This window comes from Anguilla anguilla, chromosome 9, assembly GCF_013347855.1.
Source record: "Anguilla anguilla isolate fAngAng1 chromosome 9, fAngAng1.pri, whole genome shotgun sequence".
Classification (NCBI taxonomy): domain Eukaryota; kingdom Metazoa; phylum Chordata; class Actinopteri; order Anguilliformes; family Anguillidae; genus Anguilla; species Anguilla anguilla.
In genome coordinates, this window is record NC_049209.1 from 42880683 (window position 1) to 42901198 (window position 20516).

Below are 20516 nucleotides of genomic sequence, written 5' to 3' on the forward strand. Positions count from 1 at the left end.
GTCTGGTCTGAATGCCTATAATTAAACAGATGCGTTACTTTCATATCAAGTTCCGTGCGGTCTGTGTTGTGCGTGACCACAAGTGCACACTCTTGACGTGCTGAGCTATAAGGAGTCGCAAGCACACATGCAATGTTGCAACTTACTGAACCCGTGGTTAGCAGTTGTCTACGACCATGAAATGCACTTTTTTGTACGTCGCTTTGGATAAAAGCGTCTGCCAAATGAATGTAATGTAATGTAATGTAATGCAACTGAACAGCGATTCTCTTTTAACTGCAGTCGACATGCCGAACCAATGAGACGAGCCCAGAAGGCAACTGCCCGGTACAGGAAGTGGTGAGAATTCAATACTTCATGGGCCCACAGACCACCGGTTGTGTTCACATTTGAAGCGACAGCTGTGTAGTGCCTACCAGTGTAGGACCTACCGGTACAATGTTGGACAGGAATAGCGTACATAATGAAGCTCTTCTCTTAGCCATAGCCCCCTGTGGAAATGAAACCTGTTACTAGGATGGCTGCCTGGGCAGTGATACCAATGAATTATTGTATAAGTAAGTATAATACAAAGAGTTGTCATATAACCCCAGTAGATGACATGCTAGAATATGTGGACTATACTTTTAAAAGTACAGAAACATTATTTGGTAAAAAAAGAAATTTATTCAGATTCATTAAACATTTTTTAACCACCCATCCATCACACTTTTAACATTGGACAAAGGAATACACCTGGAGCTGTAACAAACTCAAAAGAGTAAAGGAAGGGAAATATTATCTGGTATATACACCTTAATGTTGCCAATGTACCAACATTTTAATAATCTTTTTATGGCTAAAAAAAAGAAATGGCACACTTGTGCTTTGTCAGTCCATTGGGCTGTCTCTGTTGAGGCCCAGGTCTCTAGGCACAAAGGTGTGTTTTTCTGACTCCTCTGGCCCTCATCTCCTAGTGAAATCGTTGACGTAGAAGTCGAGCAGAGGCATTTTGTAGGGGTACTCCGCAGGGGACAGTGGCACTCTGGCGTCAGCGTGGCCACTGCTCACCTGCGCACTGGCTGCCGTGCCACTCTGGTATCCCAGCATGCCCTGCAAAATCAGGTGTTCGCCACTGCGCTCAAGCGGCGACTGGTACGGCTGTGCCAGGGCGTCCTTGGCCAGGGCCAGGGGCGGCCAGGCGGCCTGAGCCGGCTGGAGTTTCCCCGGACTGCCCTCCCGTCTCCCCCGAATCCTGTTGATGATGTCAGCGAGGGGGCGGGGGCTGCTGGGGTCGCCGGCAGAGGCCATTTCCAGGCTCCTCAGAGTGCTTTCGGGCAGGTGGACCCTGCTGACCTTGGGGGGGTAAGGGAGGGGGTAGTCGAAGTCCGGCTGCAGCTGGGCCCTCCCCTTTGCCGCCGCGTCGGCCTCGGAGGCGGCGGGGGGGTGGTTGCCGGGGCGCTGTGGCTGGTCGCCGGGGCGCAGTGGCTGGTCCTCGGCTCCGCTGCCGTGAGAACGCAGACCCTGGGGGCCGAGCGAGAGGCTCCCGCAGCCCAGGCTCTCCAAGGACGGGCCCTGAGGAGGCGGCCTGGGGAGCCCCGCCACGCTATTGGGCAGGCAGGGAGGCCGGCCTCCATAATGGGCGGAGCTGAAAAAACAAGAGAGGAAGGTCACACAAGGAAGGGCCCGCAGCCGAAAGTGCAGCGTCAGCCTGCGCCGTTACGAAACCATGACAGACGCCGAAGCTACGTTTCCGTTCGAAACGTTGCCCTGACTTCGACATTCCTCGTGCTTCTGCAAACATTTTATTCTGCTTGCGCGCAAAAAAAACGCCTACCGAGTCAGGTGATTCAAAATGTGTTGCGCTCGTGACAAGCAGCGTCACGTGACGAGAGCAAGCCGCGAAAGCCGCTGCTAGTCATTACCTGTTCGTTTGCATGTGAGAATGGCTGTCTTGTTTTAATGTAGTCAAGGTTCTGGGCAAGCTAATTGCATAAATGCATTAATTGTACCAGTTTCCATTTGCATTAATTTGCACTTTAACCACACACTTTACATTCTCACAGTTGTCTTAGTAATACATTTTTTTAAAAACTCAGGTGTAGCAGAAGTCAAGAAATGGGAACGGGAATTCTAGAACTGTTTATATTCAGTCCGGTGGAATGTAGCTACAGCGGAGTTCTAATTGGACGAGTCCAGAACAGGTGTGATCCAGGCCAGGGCCGATTCCCCTACCTGGCGTAGGGCGTGGCAGGGAGCGTGTCCTGGCTGCTCAGGAGCTTGATGCCCTCCGCCCACTCTTCCACGCCGCAGGCGGTGTCGGCGGCACACCGCCTCATGAACGCGGAGATGAAGGGGTTCGGGCCGGCCCCGCCCTCCGCCCGGGACGCCGAGGCGCAGGCGTCCTCCGAGCTGGAAACCGTGAGGTCTGCTCCGTCACCTGCGTCGAATGCCTTCGCCGCTGGAAAAAGACGCGATTACAATAACGGCCCGTGAGGGAGAAGCACCGCTTAAACTGTCTTAAACTGGCCCGTTGCGTTCGTGTAGCAGTTTTCTCATCATGTCGTAAAAAGGCTTCCACGAGGTGCGGGGACAATACCGCAGCCAACGCTGAACTGTAAGGCCCAGTCAGCTGGTGGCAGCCAGAACGTTTGCCACAGAGCAGTTCCAGTGGGAGGGACCAGGATTGTTCGGTTGGTTAAACCTGAACAGAATACTTCCTGATTGACAAATTTTTCAGCATTTAGTCAGAGCACGGGTTGCCGCTTCCGCTTGTTGCGAAACTTCTCATTGACTTCCAAGAATCAGGGCAAAGTACTCATTCACAAGGCAGCAACTCCATGCAATCTGACACTTCATTAGGGACATAAATATTTGGTACAAAGTGCCATCTGCTGGCTGACCAAAAGCCTATTTTTTTCCCCTGGGGAAAAACTACCCAGGTTAAATCCATATAGAATTGGTGAGATAATACCCTAATTTTACAATTACAAAACTCTGAAGAAGACCTTATAAACTGCCCGCCACCTCAAACAGAGGTGATTCCATTTGTATCAGTCCAATGGCATAGCAAAATATACCAAATGTAGTATAACCTCTAGCACTCTCAATCGTTACGTGTACAACAGTTGTAAATAAGGACCCAAGGGTTACCTGAGGGGTGTTCTGCAATGTGCCTGTGCAGCAAATACATTCACTTAATGATAGAATCTCATATTTCAACAAAATGAACTAGTACCAGTAGGGCTTCTGGGTCCTGTTTCATGGGAACTTTCTGCTGGCTGTTTCCTGGAGTTCTGGACTGGCCTTTCCCTCTGCCTGAGAAAAAATAATCAATAAATAAATCAAATTAAAATGATTCAACCACAAAACCAAAAATCCAGACAGGACAGCCCACACCACAAAGCCTTAGCCTAAAATGTAAAAGTCAATGTGTCATATTCAATACCCATTAGAACTTTCAAAAAAATGCAATTCAATGTGTTATTTGCAGTGTATGAATAAAATTTCATACATGAAAGGAGAAAAATAATAATTTTGTGTTGAAATATCTGCACCACATTCTCACTTAAATTATCTACTTATTTTTCCAGTGTTTTCTATCTGGTTGAGCTGATCTAAGCAGAATAGCAATGTTCCTAAATCCCACTCTGTCCACACAGCTTGGTTTTACAATCTAATGTGAAGAAAGTCAATGGCTTGAATTAAGATAAGTAAGTAATCAGCGTAACACAATGTGACCTCTTCAAACAACCAATTGTGTCAGACTGATTGCTCCATAGCATCTCAAGTTACGAGCTTCCTCACTTTAAACCACTCATCCTTACAGAAATTAAGCCAGTTTCCCAGATGTCTGTTACCTTTTACCATTGAGTCCATGATCACGAAAGCCTTTTGCAAATGGGTTGTTGTCTATCTTGAGTTTTGTTATCTGAAATGTAAACAAATAAAATATTTCCCAGGAGCTCTCGATGAAGCAAAATGGAAGTATAACTTAATAATGCTTAAATGCTAATGCTAACACAATAAAAAGAATTTGATGGAAATAAGTAGCATCAATATATTTTTGTTCATAACTATAAACAGCCTTGTTCTTCTAGAGTTCAAATCATTACTGTTATTTGCCACCAGATGGCAGAAGAGATAATAGAATAGCTTTAGCTTGAACCTATCCATATTGATTACAGTGAAAATCTGCATCTCAATCTCCCAAAAACAAACAAATATATTATTACTAAACATTTGTGATGGACACAGTCTTATTTGAACTCCAGCACTCTATCTCAATCAGTTGGTTATATCTGGCTAGGAAGCAGTGACCGGTACCTGCGGGTTCTGGTTATATCTGGCTCAGAGGCAGAGTCCAGTACCTGCGGGTTCTGGTTATATCTGGCTCAAAGGCAGAGTCCAGTACCTGCGGGTTCTGGTTATGTCTGGCTCAAAGGCAGAGTCCAGTACCTGCAGGTTCTGGTTATGTCTGGCTCAGAGGCAGAGTCCAATACCTGCGGGTTCTGGTAGGCGGTCACCGCGATGAAAGCCGCCTCGGGAAAGGTGAAGCGCAGGTAGCCCCGGGAGTGCGGGCCGCAGGGGTCCGGGGTCTGGAGGATGTGCAGGCGGGGCTGGTACTTGTGCATGGAGTGCAGAATCACCTGCAAGACAAACGACGCGCAGCGCGAGAGGTGAGGAGCGCGGTCGACGCGCTAGCCTGACCGCCTGCGAGTGGACTGCATCTCTGAGCCCCACGCTGCAGTCTTCTGAGTGTACACGGGTCATAGCTGATAGGGGAGTCATCAGGTTTTGTTCACCATGGGTGTACGTGCCAACACACAGAGCTCAGACTGTGGCCTTTTATTTGGTGGATATTATCCTGGGTAAGAGAATATTAGGGATTAGCGTCCCCTTGCCGTGACCACTCCTGCTCTCCCCATCCAGACTAATGAAGCTGTACTTTCGCTCTTTTACCCAGCTGTCCCTGAGGCACAACACTGATATACTGTTTTAATCCAAAGCTCAGTCCCCTTAGCTCAACGTACATTAAAAGACATTGGCCTGCGTTAGGAAATACAAGGGAAATGGAGTCTATGTAACGAGGCCTCGGCATTTCGCTCTCTCACAAAGGTCTAGTGGCGCATTCCTGAAGTGGGAGAGGGGTATAAGAAGGAAGTGCATTCAGCAGCATGCAACATGCTAAGAAGCTGACAAGAATATCCGGCGTTGTTCACCAGCGCACACAGTCATGTGCTCTGTGATTCGGATTAGCGCAAGGCACTCTGGGAATGGTGAGTGTCAGACCGCGCGGTTGGTTGCGGCGGCTCCTCGGTCTTACCAGGCCGTTGGTGTTCAGGGTGTTGTTGGTGAGCTTGAGCTTGTGGAAGGAGACCGGGTACTGCATCCACCTCTCCCCCAGGGCGGGGGAGTCCGGGTGGATGAAGAAGCGGTTGGGCAGGTGGGGTTCGGTCACGCCGTTCGTCTCCCACCTGTCCTTGTTCCACTGCAAGGAGGCCCATCGTCAGTCATTTGCATCCATGCACACATATGCACACGCACACACACAAACATCCACCTGTCCCTGACTAACCAATGTACCTGGACAGGCCCAATGGGTTTAGACTGACATTTTGCTCCACACTCTTCACTTGAGTTCAACACTTCACTCACTGCCACATACAGAACAGCCTCAGGCTCCAAATTGACTCAGAATTCATATAAATATATAACAACTGAATAGACTCAGAGCAGGTCATATGTAGGTCTTCAGTTATGCAAGAAAGAACTGCATTAATTAGGCTGAAAGTGCAAAATCGATTTGAAAAAGCAGCACGATATGATTACTTCCAACAGGGCAAAAGTATGAATGACAAAGTTATTCCATCCAAGATATTATGCCTTTTTCACTCCAAGGCCTTTATCGGTACTGTTTTGGGTAAATTAAACAGCTTATTGACAATTTTAAAATACAGTTCAAAAACGCAGATTAATCCTTATTCATGAGCGAGCTTATGTCGTCACCTTGTATTTACTGTCATCAAAAGGCACCATGTCCATCATCAGCACATACTTGGTCTTGGGGTTTAACCCAGTGACGCTGACCTTGCAGGCGGGAAACATCCGTCTGAAAAGCAAGACACAAAATTTCACACTAGGCCTCAGCATTAAGCCTATCGAATTCCGCAATGAGAATTTAATTTTTTAAATCCAGTTACTTCTAGTAGGTTACGTTGGTATAACTGGATATAAGCGCAGACTAAGAGGTGTTATTTAGCCTACTCTCAGTTTTATGACGATGAACAGTGCTTTCGTGCTATATCATTTACACTGGCGGAACAGCAAATGAGTTATATTCGAACAGAAAACATTTTTGGAATCCATCACTGCCTTTTCAGAGGTGTAGCCTATTATTATGTTATAATGCTTCTTTTTTGCATCTCAATTCTGATCGCTCTGGGCCTACTGCCTTGAAATAGAGCAGCAAAGTGTCCCCGTTTTAAAAAAAGACAAATCATTATGAAGCACTTAGGTGAGTAAAGCCATTGTAATACTTCAAGACTTGCTACTCTGTTAAGTGTCTTTGTGACAGGTCTCTGTAAAAAGCGCTATACAAATAAAAATTGAATAAAACATTATCTTGGTTCTTCATAAAGTCCGGTTTGATGTGCATATGCGCCGTGTGACCCTTTCACATTTACATTTGGAGGTTAGAATGGTTAACTCAAGCGAAACCTACCTGCCAGCTTTTGTGATTATCATCTCTGTTCCTATGCCTCGGAATGTGTCCCATAGTTCGCGACCCTGTAGCGACACCCGTGTCTGCTGGGCGCAAATTTCGCCCTGCGCTTCCACTTTCGCGGCATCCCGACATTGGCTCCGGAGAACCGCATCTTTCCATTCTGCCAACCGAAAGAACATTTCCGTGAGTCGACTTATGATTACGCGACAGGTTCACTCTCAGCAATTTTACCGGAATCAAACCTGTAATGGAATCACATCGTTACTTCTATCACCTCCTTCCTCCCACTAGAGGGGAAAAAAGAGCATCCGATATTTTATTGCACCCAGAGGAAAAATAAATGTCCGCATTATGGCTGTGGCCTCTACCACATTATTACTGTAAGAGCAGAAACAGTAGCTCTGCCACAGCAAAGTGGCCCTCCGGTCAAGCCATGAATAGCAATGGAAAAAAAATATTAAAATGGCTCCTGCATATGATCTAATCAATAACCTATAAACATTAGCTGTATTCAACTGTCAAGAAAAAAATACCTACCCGGTGGGAAGGAACTGTAGGTGCTCTGCTGGGGGTTGAGGGGAAAGGAGTAGTCACAATATGGCCTCTCTTCATGCAGAAACATGGCCTTGGAGCTAGCTGTGCCAGTCCCAGTCTAAGGAACTTCAGATGCTGATGCTGGTGTTACTGGTGCTCGCTGGGTATCTGATTGGATGGATAAAATGTCATGCCTTCTACCTTGTCCATGCAAGATGTTGGTGTTGGGGGGGGGGGGGGGGGGGGGTGGCAGTTGGGGGCGGGATGCAACAACAACAAATTTCTCTCCCTTTGATCTCTCTTCCCGTCTCTCACAGTTTGGGATCTGCGCTCGAGCAGTGGCCACATCAGAGACGGCGGGCTCCTCCACTTCAAAACCCCTCTCACAGGCGTTAATCACCTGAGCAGTTGTCCTGCCATTACTACAGGAAGCCAGCAGGCCCGGTTCCTTTATTGATAGAGTTCACATACTGCCTAGACTGCGGGCAATGGTGTGTAAATGGAGTGCATGTTGAGTGAATTAACTGCCTGCGTGACACTTTCTCAAGAACTTTCACTTGCCTTTCCACTAGTGGAGGCAGACATAGCTTTTTCATTTAAAAATGAACGCAGCATTCAATAAATGGATCAGGGCTTGCTTGAGTGTTCGGCCACATTACTGGAGCATTCATGTATAATGTATTTTTCAAATGTAAAAGTATATGCACTGCCCTACATTTTAATGAGAATCTGTTTTTTACTTCTACAAACCACAATTAGGTAGTCAGTCAGCTTTTACGACTCGGTCTGAGATCGGGGATGTCGTCTACGTACGTGAAAAATACCACAGTATAACCCGTATAACTTGTTTAATAGTTAAAAATAACAACAACTGTGCTTAATTTCCACAAGCAGCATTTCCTGTGAAGTGTAAATATCGGAGTGAAGCCCGGCTGTAAAGCGAGGAGTCTCTGCTTCAGACGCGGGGATGAAAGCACGGGGGAATGGCGCGGGCCTGCCGCACACGCGCGCGGGGGGGACCCTGGGGTTTCGTAAACGTTAGCTTTCGATAAAGAGGGACGCAGCGGCTCCCGCGCCGCGCAACGGGTATTTGTGTGTAAAGTGCTGTGGTTTTTCTGTCCACTGTGAAATGTCTGTAAATTTACATTTAATTGGGCCATTAGGAGACAGGGGGGCTTCCACTGCCATTAGCCGCAGCTTTAAAAACACACTCACGCTCGTTCCACTGCGCCGAGCTGGTTCACCAGAGGAATTTCTCTGAAGCGATGGCAATCTTCCCATTTTATTTCCATCATACACAAATTATGGCAAAGCAGAGCAAAGGGGGCTTTTCTGTAAAATCTGCCATCTCCATAGTCCTGTTGAATGTTCATATGATCAAAGAGAAATTTATTTTTGAGACATTAACCAATAAACAGTATTTGGTGTCATTTCATAGACCATGAACAATATGCTACCCATAAAGCAGAGAATATCAGTGGCAAAAGACATGATATAATGTAGTTGTTATGTAATGATACACATACATGTTATCTAATAAGTATAACTACAAATATTTCTGAAAACCGTAGTGGAACATACATTACTGTGCTCATATTATTACTGATCTTTATGAACTGTAGCAACATGATAACAATGTTGTTTCTTAAATGTAGAGGGCTGTCTATTTTAAATACAGCTGTTCAGAAAATAAATAGATCTTATATGCATTTCCTTAGAAAAGACTGCTTCCTGTGAAAAGTACGCGTGATCTAACAAAAACCTGCCATTTATTTCTGTTAGTGATAATTAACTGCATACTGACAGCAGGTTGTTGGGTTGCAGCCCAAAGATTATTTTTCATTATCTGTGGGTCCAGCCCAAGCAGTCATCGGCCCAGTCACGTCCCCACCTATGGTCCCCACCCATACGCAGGATCTGGTTTCCATGGCAACAATATGGTCTCCCCTGTTAAGTTTCATATTTGTCCATAAATTGTGTGCATATTTTAATAAAAATCTGTTAATTTGTTTTTCTATTTCACAGCTACAGTAGTTACAATTATGAACATATGCCAAAAGGGCCTCTAGAAATGCATTCTGTTTATACAAGGTATATATGCTGAGTTCATGACAGCCTATAACCAATAAATATAACTTAATGTTTGCCATTGTTTTGCTGTGAAACTGGCCATATCACTAATATAAACGTAGTTCCTCAGAGCCATTGTAATTTTACAAACAAATTTATCTCAGCCCATTTGTATTCCATTCTCTCGATGGTTTGTTTGTTTAGAATGAGGTTATCTTTAAATGGGCTTGAGAATGTGGACTAATTCCTTGTGTACTCAGATCTAAATAAATGAAGCAAAGACGCATGACTGCAGAGTTCAGTGCCTCTCTAACTCGCTCTAATGCAGACCATATGCAGCAGCAGAGTCTACTCTCCAAGTCAGATTCAAGAACAACATTTTTTGAACAAACGGTTCTTGCTTAGGCAGCGTTTCAGATTGAACAAATGAGACTCGGGAAGACGGTAGTTTATTGAAGGTGCTCACAGCCCACAGAAATATCCCCAATACTTCGGCTGGACAGTATTTTTAGAAAGCACTTTTCTCTATCTGCATCTGCCCAGAGTTCTTCCACAGAGCTCTGGGTAAATTATTCAGCGTTCAGTGCTTCGGTCTTTACAGTGTGCATTGGTCTAAACCCACCCTGTCGCCATACTTCAAAGAGGGGCTCTTTGTGATATGTACTTTAACAATGGCAGATCTGTGTCATATCCTGAAATTACCAATGCAAATGAAAAACAGTGGACAAATCGTTTCTAACAAATTGCTGCTGCCATCATAACCTATCACAACATAGGACTATTTGAAGTATAGGCCCAACACATACTGCATGAAAATGAGGGGGGTGTGGGGGGGGGGGGGGGCAGAGTATGCAGGGGGGGACATCATGCAGCATGAAAAAAACACGTTGTGCAACTGCTCAGATATTGGGAAGGCTCGTCATTGGTCAGAAACGGGCCCGAGGAGAGAAAATGGGAGTCCGAGGTCATCGCAGTATGCAAATGAGGCAACGCCGTTAAAAGGAGGGCCGGGAGGGCCGTGCGATCTGTCAGGGGACCGCGAACAGCACGGAGACGCGGCACAATAAAAAGGCATAATTAAGCCATTCATTAACACTCGCTTCAAGAGGACCGCAGACACAAAGGTGAGCACTTAAACCAGTCAATATAACTTCTAAAGCTGTCAAAGGCCTCATTTGAGACCCCTAATTGTGTGTAGGAATGTTATGTCCAAGTTTTTTTTTTTTCTTTTTAAAGAAGAAGTAGAAGACTAGGAAGATTTGGTGGAAGGACCGAGGCAAACCACAAATGACTCGGCTAAAACTGCACTTAGTCAGGGAATGCCACTGCTACTCGCAGTTAAACAGACAGGCCATATACAATACTAGCAATAATGATTACAGAGAGGATAGACCTGGATGATTAAAGGGAAAAGGGCCATGTGCTCATGAATAATTTTTTAATATTCTTAAAAGTTGAAAACTGATGCTTGAGTAAAAACCACTTATGAGGACAAGACTTGTCGAAACTTGTAAATATACATTTCATTTCATTTTACTTAGAAAAAGATTTTTGAAAGGATTTTTCATACACAAAAATATGAATATAAATTCGCAATGCACTTGTAATGCAAGTTAATGGTCGGATTATTTTGCTTTAAAAGGTATTCATTCCATCTTGGATATTTTGTAAAGTTTGATCTAATTTTGCACGCCACTTTCCTTCGCCACAGGATGACTCAGATTCCTGAGCCTCTGCATTACGTCTTGCGCCCTGGACAGGATATCACCGTATACTGTAAGTTCATTACTGAGACACTACAGTATAGATGATGTACTATCCAGGGTCCCATTCCGCCGTCAGAGTGCGGGGGCTGCGCTGCACCAGCAGAAGACTCACAGGGAGTGGCGGTAAAACCGTTACCATTACTGAGTTTTTAGTAATGGTAAGGGTTAAACTGCCCCTTCTCCTTCTCGTCCGCAACTGCCAGAACGGGGGGACTACGCACGATGGCTGACGCGACTTCGACTGCTCAAAGGAACAGTGTTTCCAATGGGCGACGGGATTTTCAAAATAAACATCTGAGGCCATAAATTATTGGTGCTCTGACAATTAATAGTTAAAATTTTAACGAGTATGTCCATTTAATATCGTTCATAAAAAGTTCAAAAATATTCAAATGATTATATTCAGAGGCATTATTTGCAACAGTATTTATCTGTATTTTTTGTTGTTGTTTTTTTTACTGTAACTGCTGTGACTTTGGCCCATACACAAACTACAGAGCTGACAGTATGATCTATTGTGAGCTTGTATAATGTAACAAATAAAAAGGGCTTGGTGCTTGTCAAAAGATACACTTCACAGAGCAATGCAAGAACAAAAATACGTATATTACTCATATACATATATTAATACATAAATACGTGTATTACTCATTCACCGACTAATGAATTCTGGACACAGTGCAGTGCACACACTGGACAGTATTGCGAGTAGGAAATGTCTAAGTGTATTATACATTAGTATGTTTATGGAGGGGCAAGGCTTAAGCAATGAGAGGTCATTAAACCTATAAAATCCTCGGCCACTTGCCTGGAGGCATGTTTGGAGGAAATAATGACCGCAGTGACTCACTCATGTGGGAGCGGTACATGAATGGGGCTTAAGGTTCATCTCCAATGTTCTTTACAGCGTCATGACAAAAGCTTATGCATACATTAAAATAAAAGGCAGATGTAGAAATCACTTGGAAGCTGTGTCTTGAATTTTGGCTGGTTTTAGAAACGTCAGTTATCAGAATTCTTTTTTTTTTTTTAATACTTAGCTTTTAATTAAAACGTGTCTTTAGGACACAAAGTACGAGCATCGATTAAAATTAGACGAGGATCACTGGAACGTTCCCTGCAGTACACGTTTCGCTGAACTGGCCGTCTGAGATAGCCGTGGTCTGAATGCATACACATTTCTTTCCGGTAAACAGACCTGATCAGTTTCTTAAGAGCAGGAATTTGTATGGTGAGGATGGTGGAACCCAACGGCATTTATCTGCCATATACATTCATAAAGATAAAAGATACGCTCTTATCCTGTTATGCACAATTTCAAAACCTGTGGAAAAACACAGGGAGCTGGATTTCATAGCACTATCTCCCTCACTCACCATTCATTCCTGTGTAATAATGTCCAATAAGGAAAATATAAATAAATACAGGAATCCAGGTCACGGATAGGATGAAAGCTAAATCCCCCAAATGATGTCAATATAACAGTAATATTTATAATATTTATTGTGTTTCAACTTAATAATGGGTTTTGTTAGAATAAAAAAAATCAGCTTTTTTTAAAATAAAAAACTTTATTAGTTGCTTATATTACAGGCATTCAGACTGAAATGTGTTACCATAGATACTGTAATTTTCCATTTATATCACAAGATCATCGGATTTGGATGGTGGCTTTCAAGACTTAAACTTGTAATCCATGTCCCCTGAGGAGACTGAGGCCTAGCTTCTGCCAAGGCCTTAAGTGAACCATTTGGTTATTCAAACAAAATGGCCACTTCTACTCAACTGAATGAACTGGAATGACACTGGCTTGCTTAGAAAGCAGTAACAGCCCTGTACTCTGGCTTTGGGCTGCCTGCTCCAGTTATTCATCAAGATGGCCTTGATCAAGCCTCCATAAACTCTAAAGGACAAAAGTGGCTCTGATCTGTATTATCTGACCCATTTTGTGGGGGAGGTTGCGTTCCATTAAGGAGGTAATTTAGTTCTCTGGGCCAGAGTGTTTACAGTTTAGCTTTGGGATGGGGGGTGGGTAGGGAAAGAGAGAGAGACAGATACTGAGAGAGAGAGAGAGGGAGGGATGGAAAGAGGGGGAAGGGGAGAGAAATGATCCCCATGCATGACTGTGCCTGAACCAGTATATTTATCTTCTGGCACTCAGGTTAGCAGAAGGCCAACGGTGAGAGGCTGATTCCAAGGGCTGCAGAGGGACAGATAAAAAATGACCTTTTTCAAAAGCTCAACCAACCCCTGCCCCTCGCCTCTCACACCCTTACTCTTGCTGCCACTGTCCTCTCGCCCTGCAACTCCTCCCCTTCAGGAGCTTAGTGTTCATACATAAGATCCACCGTAAAGTTGCATCATCTTACTTTCCTGATTCATTTTTATATAAGGTCCATTTTCCCGACTTTTTCACACAAATTAAATTCATAAGCCGAGTCATAATGAGTGGGGGGGGGGGCTGGTCAGCTGCGTATGGTGAGGCTGATACTGGATGATATCTAATATTCACACCTTCACCTCTCCAGTGAGTGCACACTCACACAGTCACATGTGCACGTAGGCATATGCGCACACACACACACACATGCACGCATATGAATACACACAGAGGCTGCTCTGTTAAGTCCATATTAATGAGGGTGTCCTTCAGTGATGGCTTGTCACAAGAAGTCTCAAAAGTGCCAAAAAAAACAGCTCATCAAAAAAAACAAGGGGTCCTCCAGCACCCCACCCCGCTCTTATTTTTTGACCTTCACGGTTATCTTCAGCCTGACATCACACAGGAAAACATTGGCCAGATCTTCCCCTGCCTCCCCGGCAATCCTAGCAATCACCTGACCAGCTTGTCCAATCAGCATTTTCTGTAATCCAAGGGAAATTCAAAGTTACCTCAGTTAGTAGCATAGGAAAACCACAGTTGTTTCCTTCTGATAATACAGCTCCAAACTGATCACATGGCACACTTTCAGGATAAACACGCTCTTTGTTCCTACTTGTTTCATTGGTGGAACACATTTCACATGTTCCCCGAGGTTCATATTCAAATAGGTTTTTTCTAGACAAATCCAGAATCAGGTCAAGCTCCAATTAGCTTTGCATAACAAATTATAACAGTGCGGTAAACTACTGACCATTTTTCTCAAAATAACCCTGGGTGCTTAAATTTAACTTTAGGAGGTATGGGCTACATTGTTTCTCTTCCCCTGCAGTAATATTAAAGTACTGAATCACTCTATCCTGTGACCAACAAAAGCCATGATCAGTTGCAGACAAGACTGTTTGCAGGGAAGGAGTGGTTTGTGTACACTGATCCATCAATACTTAAGTCCTGTCAGACCCAGCCAGACCTGACTGACACTGCAGTGCCCAGGCTCGAATACTTCAGATGAATTTGAGCAAAAGGTGACATACACTACACAGAAAAAAGAATGTCCGTTGAATATACAGAACTCTTAAGCACCTGGTTCATACACAATCAATTAGCTACTATGACAACATGAAAAAAATCTGGTGTTCATTTTCTACATTTCACATCAATCTTTGTATATCAAGTATGAAGCTGTCCGTGCTTTCTGTAATAAGTTGATACATATAGCACAGAAAAGCTTGAAAGCTACAGCTATCACTAAACCTGCCAGGCAGGACAAAAACTAGCGTTTGCTGAAGTCGAACAATTACTGCAGGGTGAGCTGGGTGTGAAATGTACAGATAGCCATGAAGCTGGTCACACCTCATGGGATATCAACTAAAACCTCCTGTAGCACTGCCTTCTTTCACATAGCATTGTGGCTGCCTGATACATCACGGTTTACTGACCACCGCCGGGCAGGAGATTGACCGTGCCTGCATGACTGGGCAAAAGATACCGCGGAAACCAGGGCAGGCCCGGCGAATGGAGCAAGGGCACCACAGACTTGTCGGGGGGCACAGGAGGGGCAAAGCAGGTCCTTTTTGGGTCCACGAGAGGGGGTTAAAAATGCCGGTGGAACAGGGGGTCAATCAGGAGGGCTGCGAAGTTTAACATACGAACACTGCTGGCGGTATAGTGCGAACGCCACCGCAGCTGGGCTAGCCCAACACCCGGCCCGTCTCGCAGGCTAGTGAGAAATCGGCAGCTGCAGGAGCAGCGGCTGACTTAAGTGCACGCCACAGCAAGATTACATCACCGCACCTGGAGTCACGTGACCACTTATCTGTCACGCTGGAAAGGTGAGAGTTGTGAGACCATAGATTCTCAGGCAGGCTTCTATCCTGCATTTCGAGCCGAAAACAAATAATGGAGCAATACTACGGGGGGTCTCACCATGTGACCCTCCTTCTTCACATACAGCTTCAGCGATATGTCCAGCTGCCCATTCTCTCCCTCTTGCCACATTTCAATAATCTGAAATGCAAAAATGTGGAAATGAGGAAAAAATGACAAGAAACTAGGACACAGTTAATACTTCACCAAACCTACTTATGCTCATCTTCTCAAGACATTTATCTGAGAAACTTGAATAAATGACGTTCAACCCCCCGCATAAGAGAGGACGTTAAACAATTTCCTGACAAATGAACTAAGAAGGACAGTACGAGTTAATGATCACATGCAGCGGTTGGTTGTTCAAAATCCTTTGTGTTCGTTACAACGATCAAGCTGTGCTGTGAGATAGCTCTTTGGCAGTTTAGATGTGAGGGAGGAGCGGGCGTCCCCAGCGTGTGATAACGTGCGTGTCCTTTCACCTGAGAGACATTGTAGGGCACCTCCTGGGGAAGATATTCCAGAAGCTTCTCCCTCACGGCGTTGGTGCAGATGTCCTCTGGACTCTGGTCAGTCAGCACTCCGCTGTGGTAATGCCACGACCCCGGCTTGGCCCCTAGCACCAGATACCTCTGCGGGTCAGAAGGCCAACACCCTCAGTCACATGCCCAGCCTTAACAGCAAAGGCCACAATTTACAAATACACAAGCACATTTTTGAAAAACACGGCCTGACCCCATCACAGTGGTGAGGACCTTTATTCATGAAGCATCTGAGATTAGAAATGCAGCTCTCGTGTCAGGCTTCCTTGTCTATATCCTAACCTTATCCATTATGAGCTCAAAAAACAAAACTGATCAGTTCTTCAGCTGGAGCTCTTTCATAAGCACGTTGGAGTTTCAGTTGGATGGCGATTTTTTTGATTTATCATTATTGCAAAACATATATACTAGGCAAAGTGTAAAGTGTGAGTTTAGGTGGTATTTAGAGGGAGGTTTTTGCCTGAAGCCGGAAGGATACCTTCAGAGCTTCCACCTCCTCAGCGTCCACGGCAGAGAGCATGAACACGTCCCGAAAGTGGGGCCAGCCGTGCCTGGATTTCAGCTGCCCCAGCTCCTCTTTGCTCAGCTTTGGATTCCCGTCGCCGGCGGTGACAGCCTGAGGGAGGTCGGCGGGACCCTGGGGGGAGGGGTCCGCGGACTCCTGCGCACCCGCGTCCACTCCGGCTGCGGCCGCCTTCGAGTTTAGGCCCCGCCTCTCAGGGAGTTCCCTGAAGGCCGAACTGACTCTTATCTTCCGCCCATCGACCACTCCTTCCGTCAGGCTGGAGGTGATGTCCAGCAGCTTATGTTTAGCCTTCAACCGATCTACCTGCAGGAGATCACAGTGGTTGCTCCATCAAAGGAGCAGTCATCACTCGTCACACGAGTTGCATGAACGCCATACCTCCAGATTGCAAAATCACCAGTTTCAGATTTAGAGCACTGGATAGACACACAGATCTTGTAGTACCTTATTTAGGACGAGGACCGCTGGGATGTTCGAATTCTGAGCCAAACATTTCAGGACCTCAAAGTCCAGTTTATTGCAGGCCCACTTGTCAGACACATCCACAAGGACTACCACTGTGGAGGGGAGGAGTAAGGACAGTGAACTGACAGATCAGTACCAGAGTGTTGATTCTGTCCTTGTCAGAAGTGCTGCATTTGCTAGAAAGTCCAGGGAGTCTTACCTAGGTCAGCCTCCTGAACTGAATTCCAAGGATCCACAAGGAGAGTCCTCTCCAGCTGGTGCCTGTGGAAAAAATTTCAACACATTTATAATAACCTAATTTAGAACTTAAATAGGAACCCAGCCACAGTACTGACCTACAACAACCACTCTCCCCAATATACGCTGTGTATAGGAACACACCTTTTCACTTTCGAAGGGGTCGTGAGACCAGGAGTATCTAGTAAAACCTACAGAGAGACAAAGTCAGTAAGAATGTATGAAAGTGCAGTAATCCTCTACCATACTTCAATGGGCTAAAGGAACTGTATAATACAAAGATCTGTAATTACCATATAGCATTAACTGCATCCTGTCTTATGTGTTATATTTTTCACAAAGTATAGCCATGGTAACAAAATGTCTTTTACCCCACAATTTAATCATTCAAAAAAAAAAACATACAATTTGGGTGTTATCTTCTGTGAGGACACCTTCAGCACGAGACCTAGTTGTATGCACTTTCTTTGATACAGCAAACACCTATGGAAAAATAACATTCATAACTTTTTTGGAAAGCAGATACGTATGGTTGAACTTTGACTCGTTTATTTGCCATATTGGACAGTTCAACTTGAAGTGAACTAAATTACAAGCAAGGCAGTACTTTCATGTTCTGTGAGAAATTGACACGTACTTTTCTTCCAAGGAGCTGATTGGACAAAGTTGATTTCCCTGCATTTGGGGCACCAATGATGGCCACTTTCAATATCTTTGAGTTTTCAGGTTGATCCGGACGGTTAACCAGCAAAGTCTTTTGCTCAGCTGAAAGAGAAGCGAGTTTTACTTGGGTTTACATTGCCTGGGAAGATGTTAGCAGCGTTAGAAAAGCACGTTCTGATAGGGTACTCCTCACTACCCCTCCAAAAATTAATTTCCAAGTGTTTTCATTATAAGAACTAAATCAAGGAATGCTTGTTTCCGTAGTGACTGCAGCAATAATACACAAATGCATAGGCCATAATTGGGAAGGCATACTGGTAAAAGAGGTGGTACTGATTAAAAACAAGCTGCATGATCATGAATACAAAACTGCAATAAATTAATCTGTATAGCACGTGGATTGCAGTACAAAGTGCTTTCCAGTAGACAAAAAAAGCATGTGTGAAATAATATTTTATGACAACAGCAATACAAAACTGTATCACATTGATCTGAATACAAAGCTCTCTCATGTTCACTCGTAAGACGGATCTGACGCGTTTTGCTGAAGCACTTAAATTACCGTTGTTAGGCGGAACCGAGGCTGGACGGTGACAAAAGCTGTCATGTGTTTCTACTGCTTTGCCTTGTACCAGCATTCCCGAAACCGCCTCCGATGCAATAAAACAGACGGGAGTGAAGTGAAGACAGATTTGTCCACTGGTCCTCAAGCAGCCGAAACCACCACCTGATCCAGAGAAAAAGACATTGACAACCATCTATGCTGGTGACTAGCAACTCGTATGGTACTTTAACGGGTAATTTGATAACGGGTCATGTAATCTCATAAGTATCTATCGATCTACACAGACACTTATAAGCGAACCAGTACAAGAATAGCTACGTAGCTAGCACTGTCAACACTGGAAGTTAGCTAGTCAAGCCAACTAGCCAGTACACGTGGATATAAGGCAATCCCTTAAATAGTAATAACAGCTAGCTCTACTTTTTTTCAATGTCGAATATCATGGCAAACGTTCTGTATTATGAAGTAGCTAGCAAGCTATACTGCTTGGTAAGTAAATTTACTTGAAGAATCAGTCGTCAACTAGAACTGCGCTTTTAGTTTGCTGGCTAGCTATTCGGCTAAGGTCAGCTAGCAATAGCTAACATAACGTGGATCAGCGACATGATAGCTAGCCAGCCATGTGTATCCCTCTGTAATTTCTCAACATTTTCTATCATTAGATAAATAGACACGAATGTATCAACACAGCCAAACTGTCGATTTAAATCTGTAACGTTGGCTAGCAGTACGTTTGGGACTGACCTGTGTTCAGAAACCATGACGCATTTTCAACTGGCGCAGCTTTGTGTACTTTAACAGAACACCGCAAGACATTTCTAAAAATGATGCCGCTAAAACGTAACGCCATTGTTAACGGTTATTACAACCCACTGATGATAAAAGCGATCCGAATGGGCTATTTTATGTGGAAGGTTATTTGAGTCGTCATGATTGTTTACTTCCACATTGTCCATAGGGCGCAGACATGTTGCTTTGACTAAAGAACTACGGACTTGGTTAAGAGTGTCCTCTCAGTAAACTCAGAAGTAGGTCTAATCTGTAGTGACATCTAGCGGTGTAGAGGCAGCAAGACTGCTTGCTGAGGTTTGACAGCTAGGAGCAGATACCTGGAGATGTGCTAAACGGACACAGCGAAAGCATGATTGAAGCCGGCCAAAGACTAACTTGAACCTTTTTGGGAAACCATTGTAGAGATTATGTTTAGAAAACTGTGTAATTAAATTAAAATTCATAGTTACAAACAAGTCCTCATGTTAGTGGTTAATGTAGGTAATTGAAGTTCATCGTTGTCCTGTGCTTTTAAGGCCTTTTAGCTCTGGAACAGTTCTCAGGTCACATTACTGCATTACATTACATTACATTACATTTATTTAGCAGACGTTTTTATCCAAAGCGACGTGCAAAAGTGCATAATTATCATGGTCATGCATGCCTGCAGATACTTTTGCAGAGTATAATATATGTGGCAAACACATTATGCTTTGCATACAGGTGCAGTTTATTCAGTCAGTTCTAACATATTGAATATTGATTGGTATTGTATTCTAGGTAATGTCATTGCAGGACACACAACACATCAGGATAGTACATATATTATAACTGTTCTCTTTTTCAGGCAGTGCCCTAGTTGTGTTTTAAAATAACAGATTCAAAAGCACTTGTAAAATGAACTGGTAGTAGGAAATCATCAATGGCTTGAGTGTGTAATGCATTTTTTAAGGCCTGTCCTTTTGGTCTCACTTACTTTTTGACAAAGAATTCTGACTTCCTAATTTTATATTATAGCATGGTATGGTTCTCTTTATGGCACAGAATAAATCACGTTAATTATTTTGGTGGTGGTAAAAACACATTTTACCACTAAAACTCCTGCTTGTAAAGCTAATAATTATTAGTAACCAGAGCATTTATTCATTCCAGAGCTAAAAAATAGTAATTATCCAGCTGAGTCGTAGACCCCCCCCCCCCCCCCCACCCCCCCCACCCCCCCCCCCACCTTCCCATCCCTTAAATCTCTGTTGTGGAACATTCATTAAGCCATTATAGGGATGGAGTACTGTGTGCCATATTGCATATGTCTGCAATATGTCTCTGAGATAACACGAATGTCTGAACCGGCTCCTGAAAGCATCAGATTCTCCTCCGCCATTTTAAAGTGGCCGATCCATTAAAAGCGGAATAAAGCGCCCTTGA

General features: G+C 44.3%; 3 protein-coding genes and 2 long non-coding RNA genes across 5 annotated transcripts in view; 3 read left to right on the forward strand and 2 right to left on the reverse strand.

Annotated features, from left to right (window-relative positions):
• Positions 1-663: 663 nt before the first annotated feature.
• On the reverse strand, positions 664-7416 carry tbx16l (T-box transcription factor 16, like). The gene is made up of 9 exons (XM_035432344.1): positions 7244-7416; positions 6704-6866; positions 5989-6091; positions 5306-5470; positions 4482-4628; positions 3840-3910; positions 3218-3297; positions 2215-2440; positions 664-1627 (listed from the first exon to the last, which is right to left on the reverse strand). Exons 1-9 carry the CDS (start codon positions 7326-7328, stop codon positions 946-948), a joined length of 1722 nt encoding a protein of 573 aa, XP_035288235.1. The 5' UTR covers positions 7329-7416; the 3' UTR covers positions 664-945.
• On the forward strand, positions 6801-7875 carry LOC118235205. The gene is made up of 2 exons (XR_004766805.1): positions 6801-6889; positions 7558-7875. It is a non-coding gene; the product is annotated as an uncharacterized LOC118235205 (long non-coding RNA).
• Positions 7876-10337: 2462 nt separating this feature from the next.
• Positions 10338-12037, forward strand: LOC118235631. The gene is made up of 2 exons (XR_004766890.1): positions 10338-10434; positions 11022-12037. It is a non-coding gene; the product is annotated as an uncharacterized LOC118235631 (long non-coding RNA).
• On the reverse strand, positions 11526-19318 carry eral1 (Era-like 12S mitochondrial rRNA chaperone 1). The gene is made up of 11 exons (XM_035433177.1): positions 19065-19318; positions 18318-18482; positions 17730-17857; positions 17498-17575; positions 17237-17283; positions 17055-17116; positions 16835-16947; positions 16343-16693; positions 15805-15954; positions 15383-15463; positions 11526-13940 (listed from the first exon to the last, which is right to left on the reverse strand). Exons 1-11 carry the CDS (start codon positions 19168-19170, stop codon positions 13818-13820), a joined length of 1404 nt encoding a protein of 467 aa, XP_035289068.1. The 5' UTR covers positions 19171-19318; the 3' UTR covers positions 11526-13817.
• fam222ba (family with sequence similarity 222 member Ba) overlaps positions 18396-20516 on the forward strand; it is a 42571-nt gene continuing 40450 nt past the window's right edge. Inside the window, 1 exon segment of the mRNA XM_035433176.1 lies at positions 18396-18521. The gene's annotated coding sequence lies outside the window, so the exon portion shown is untranslated.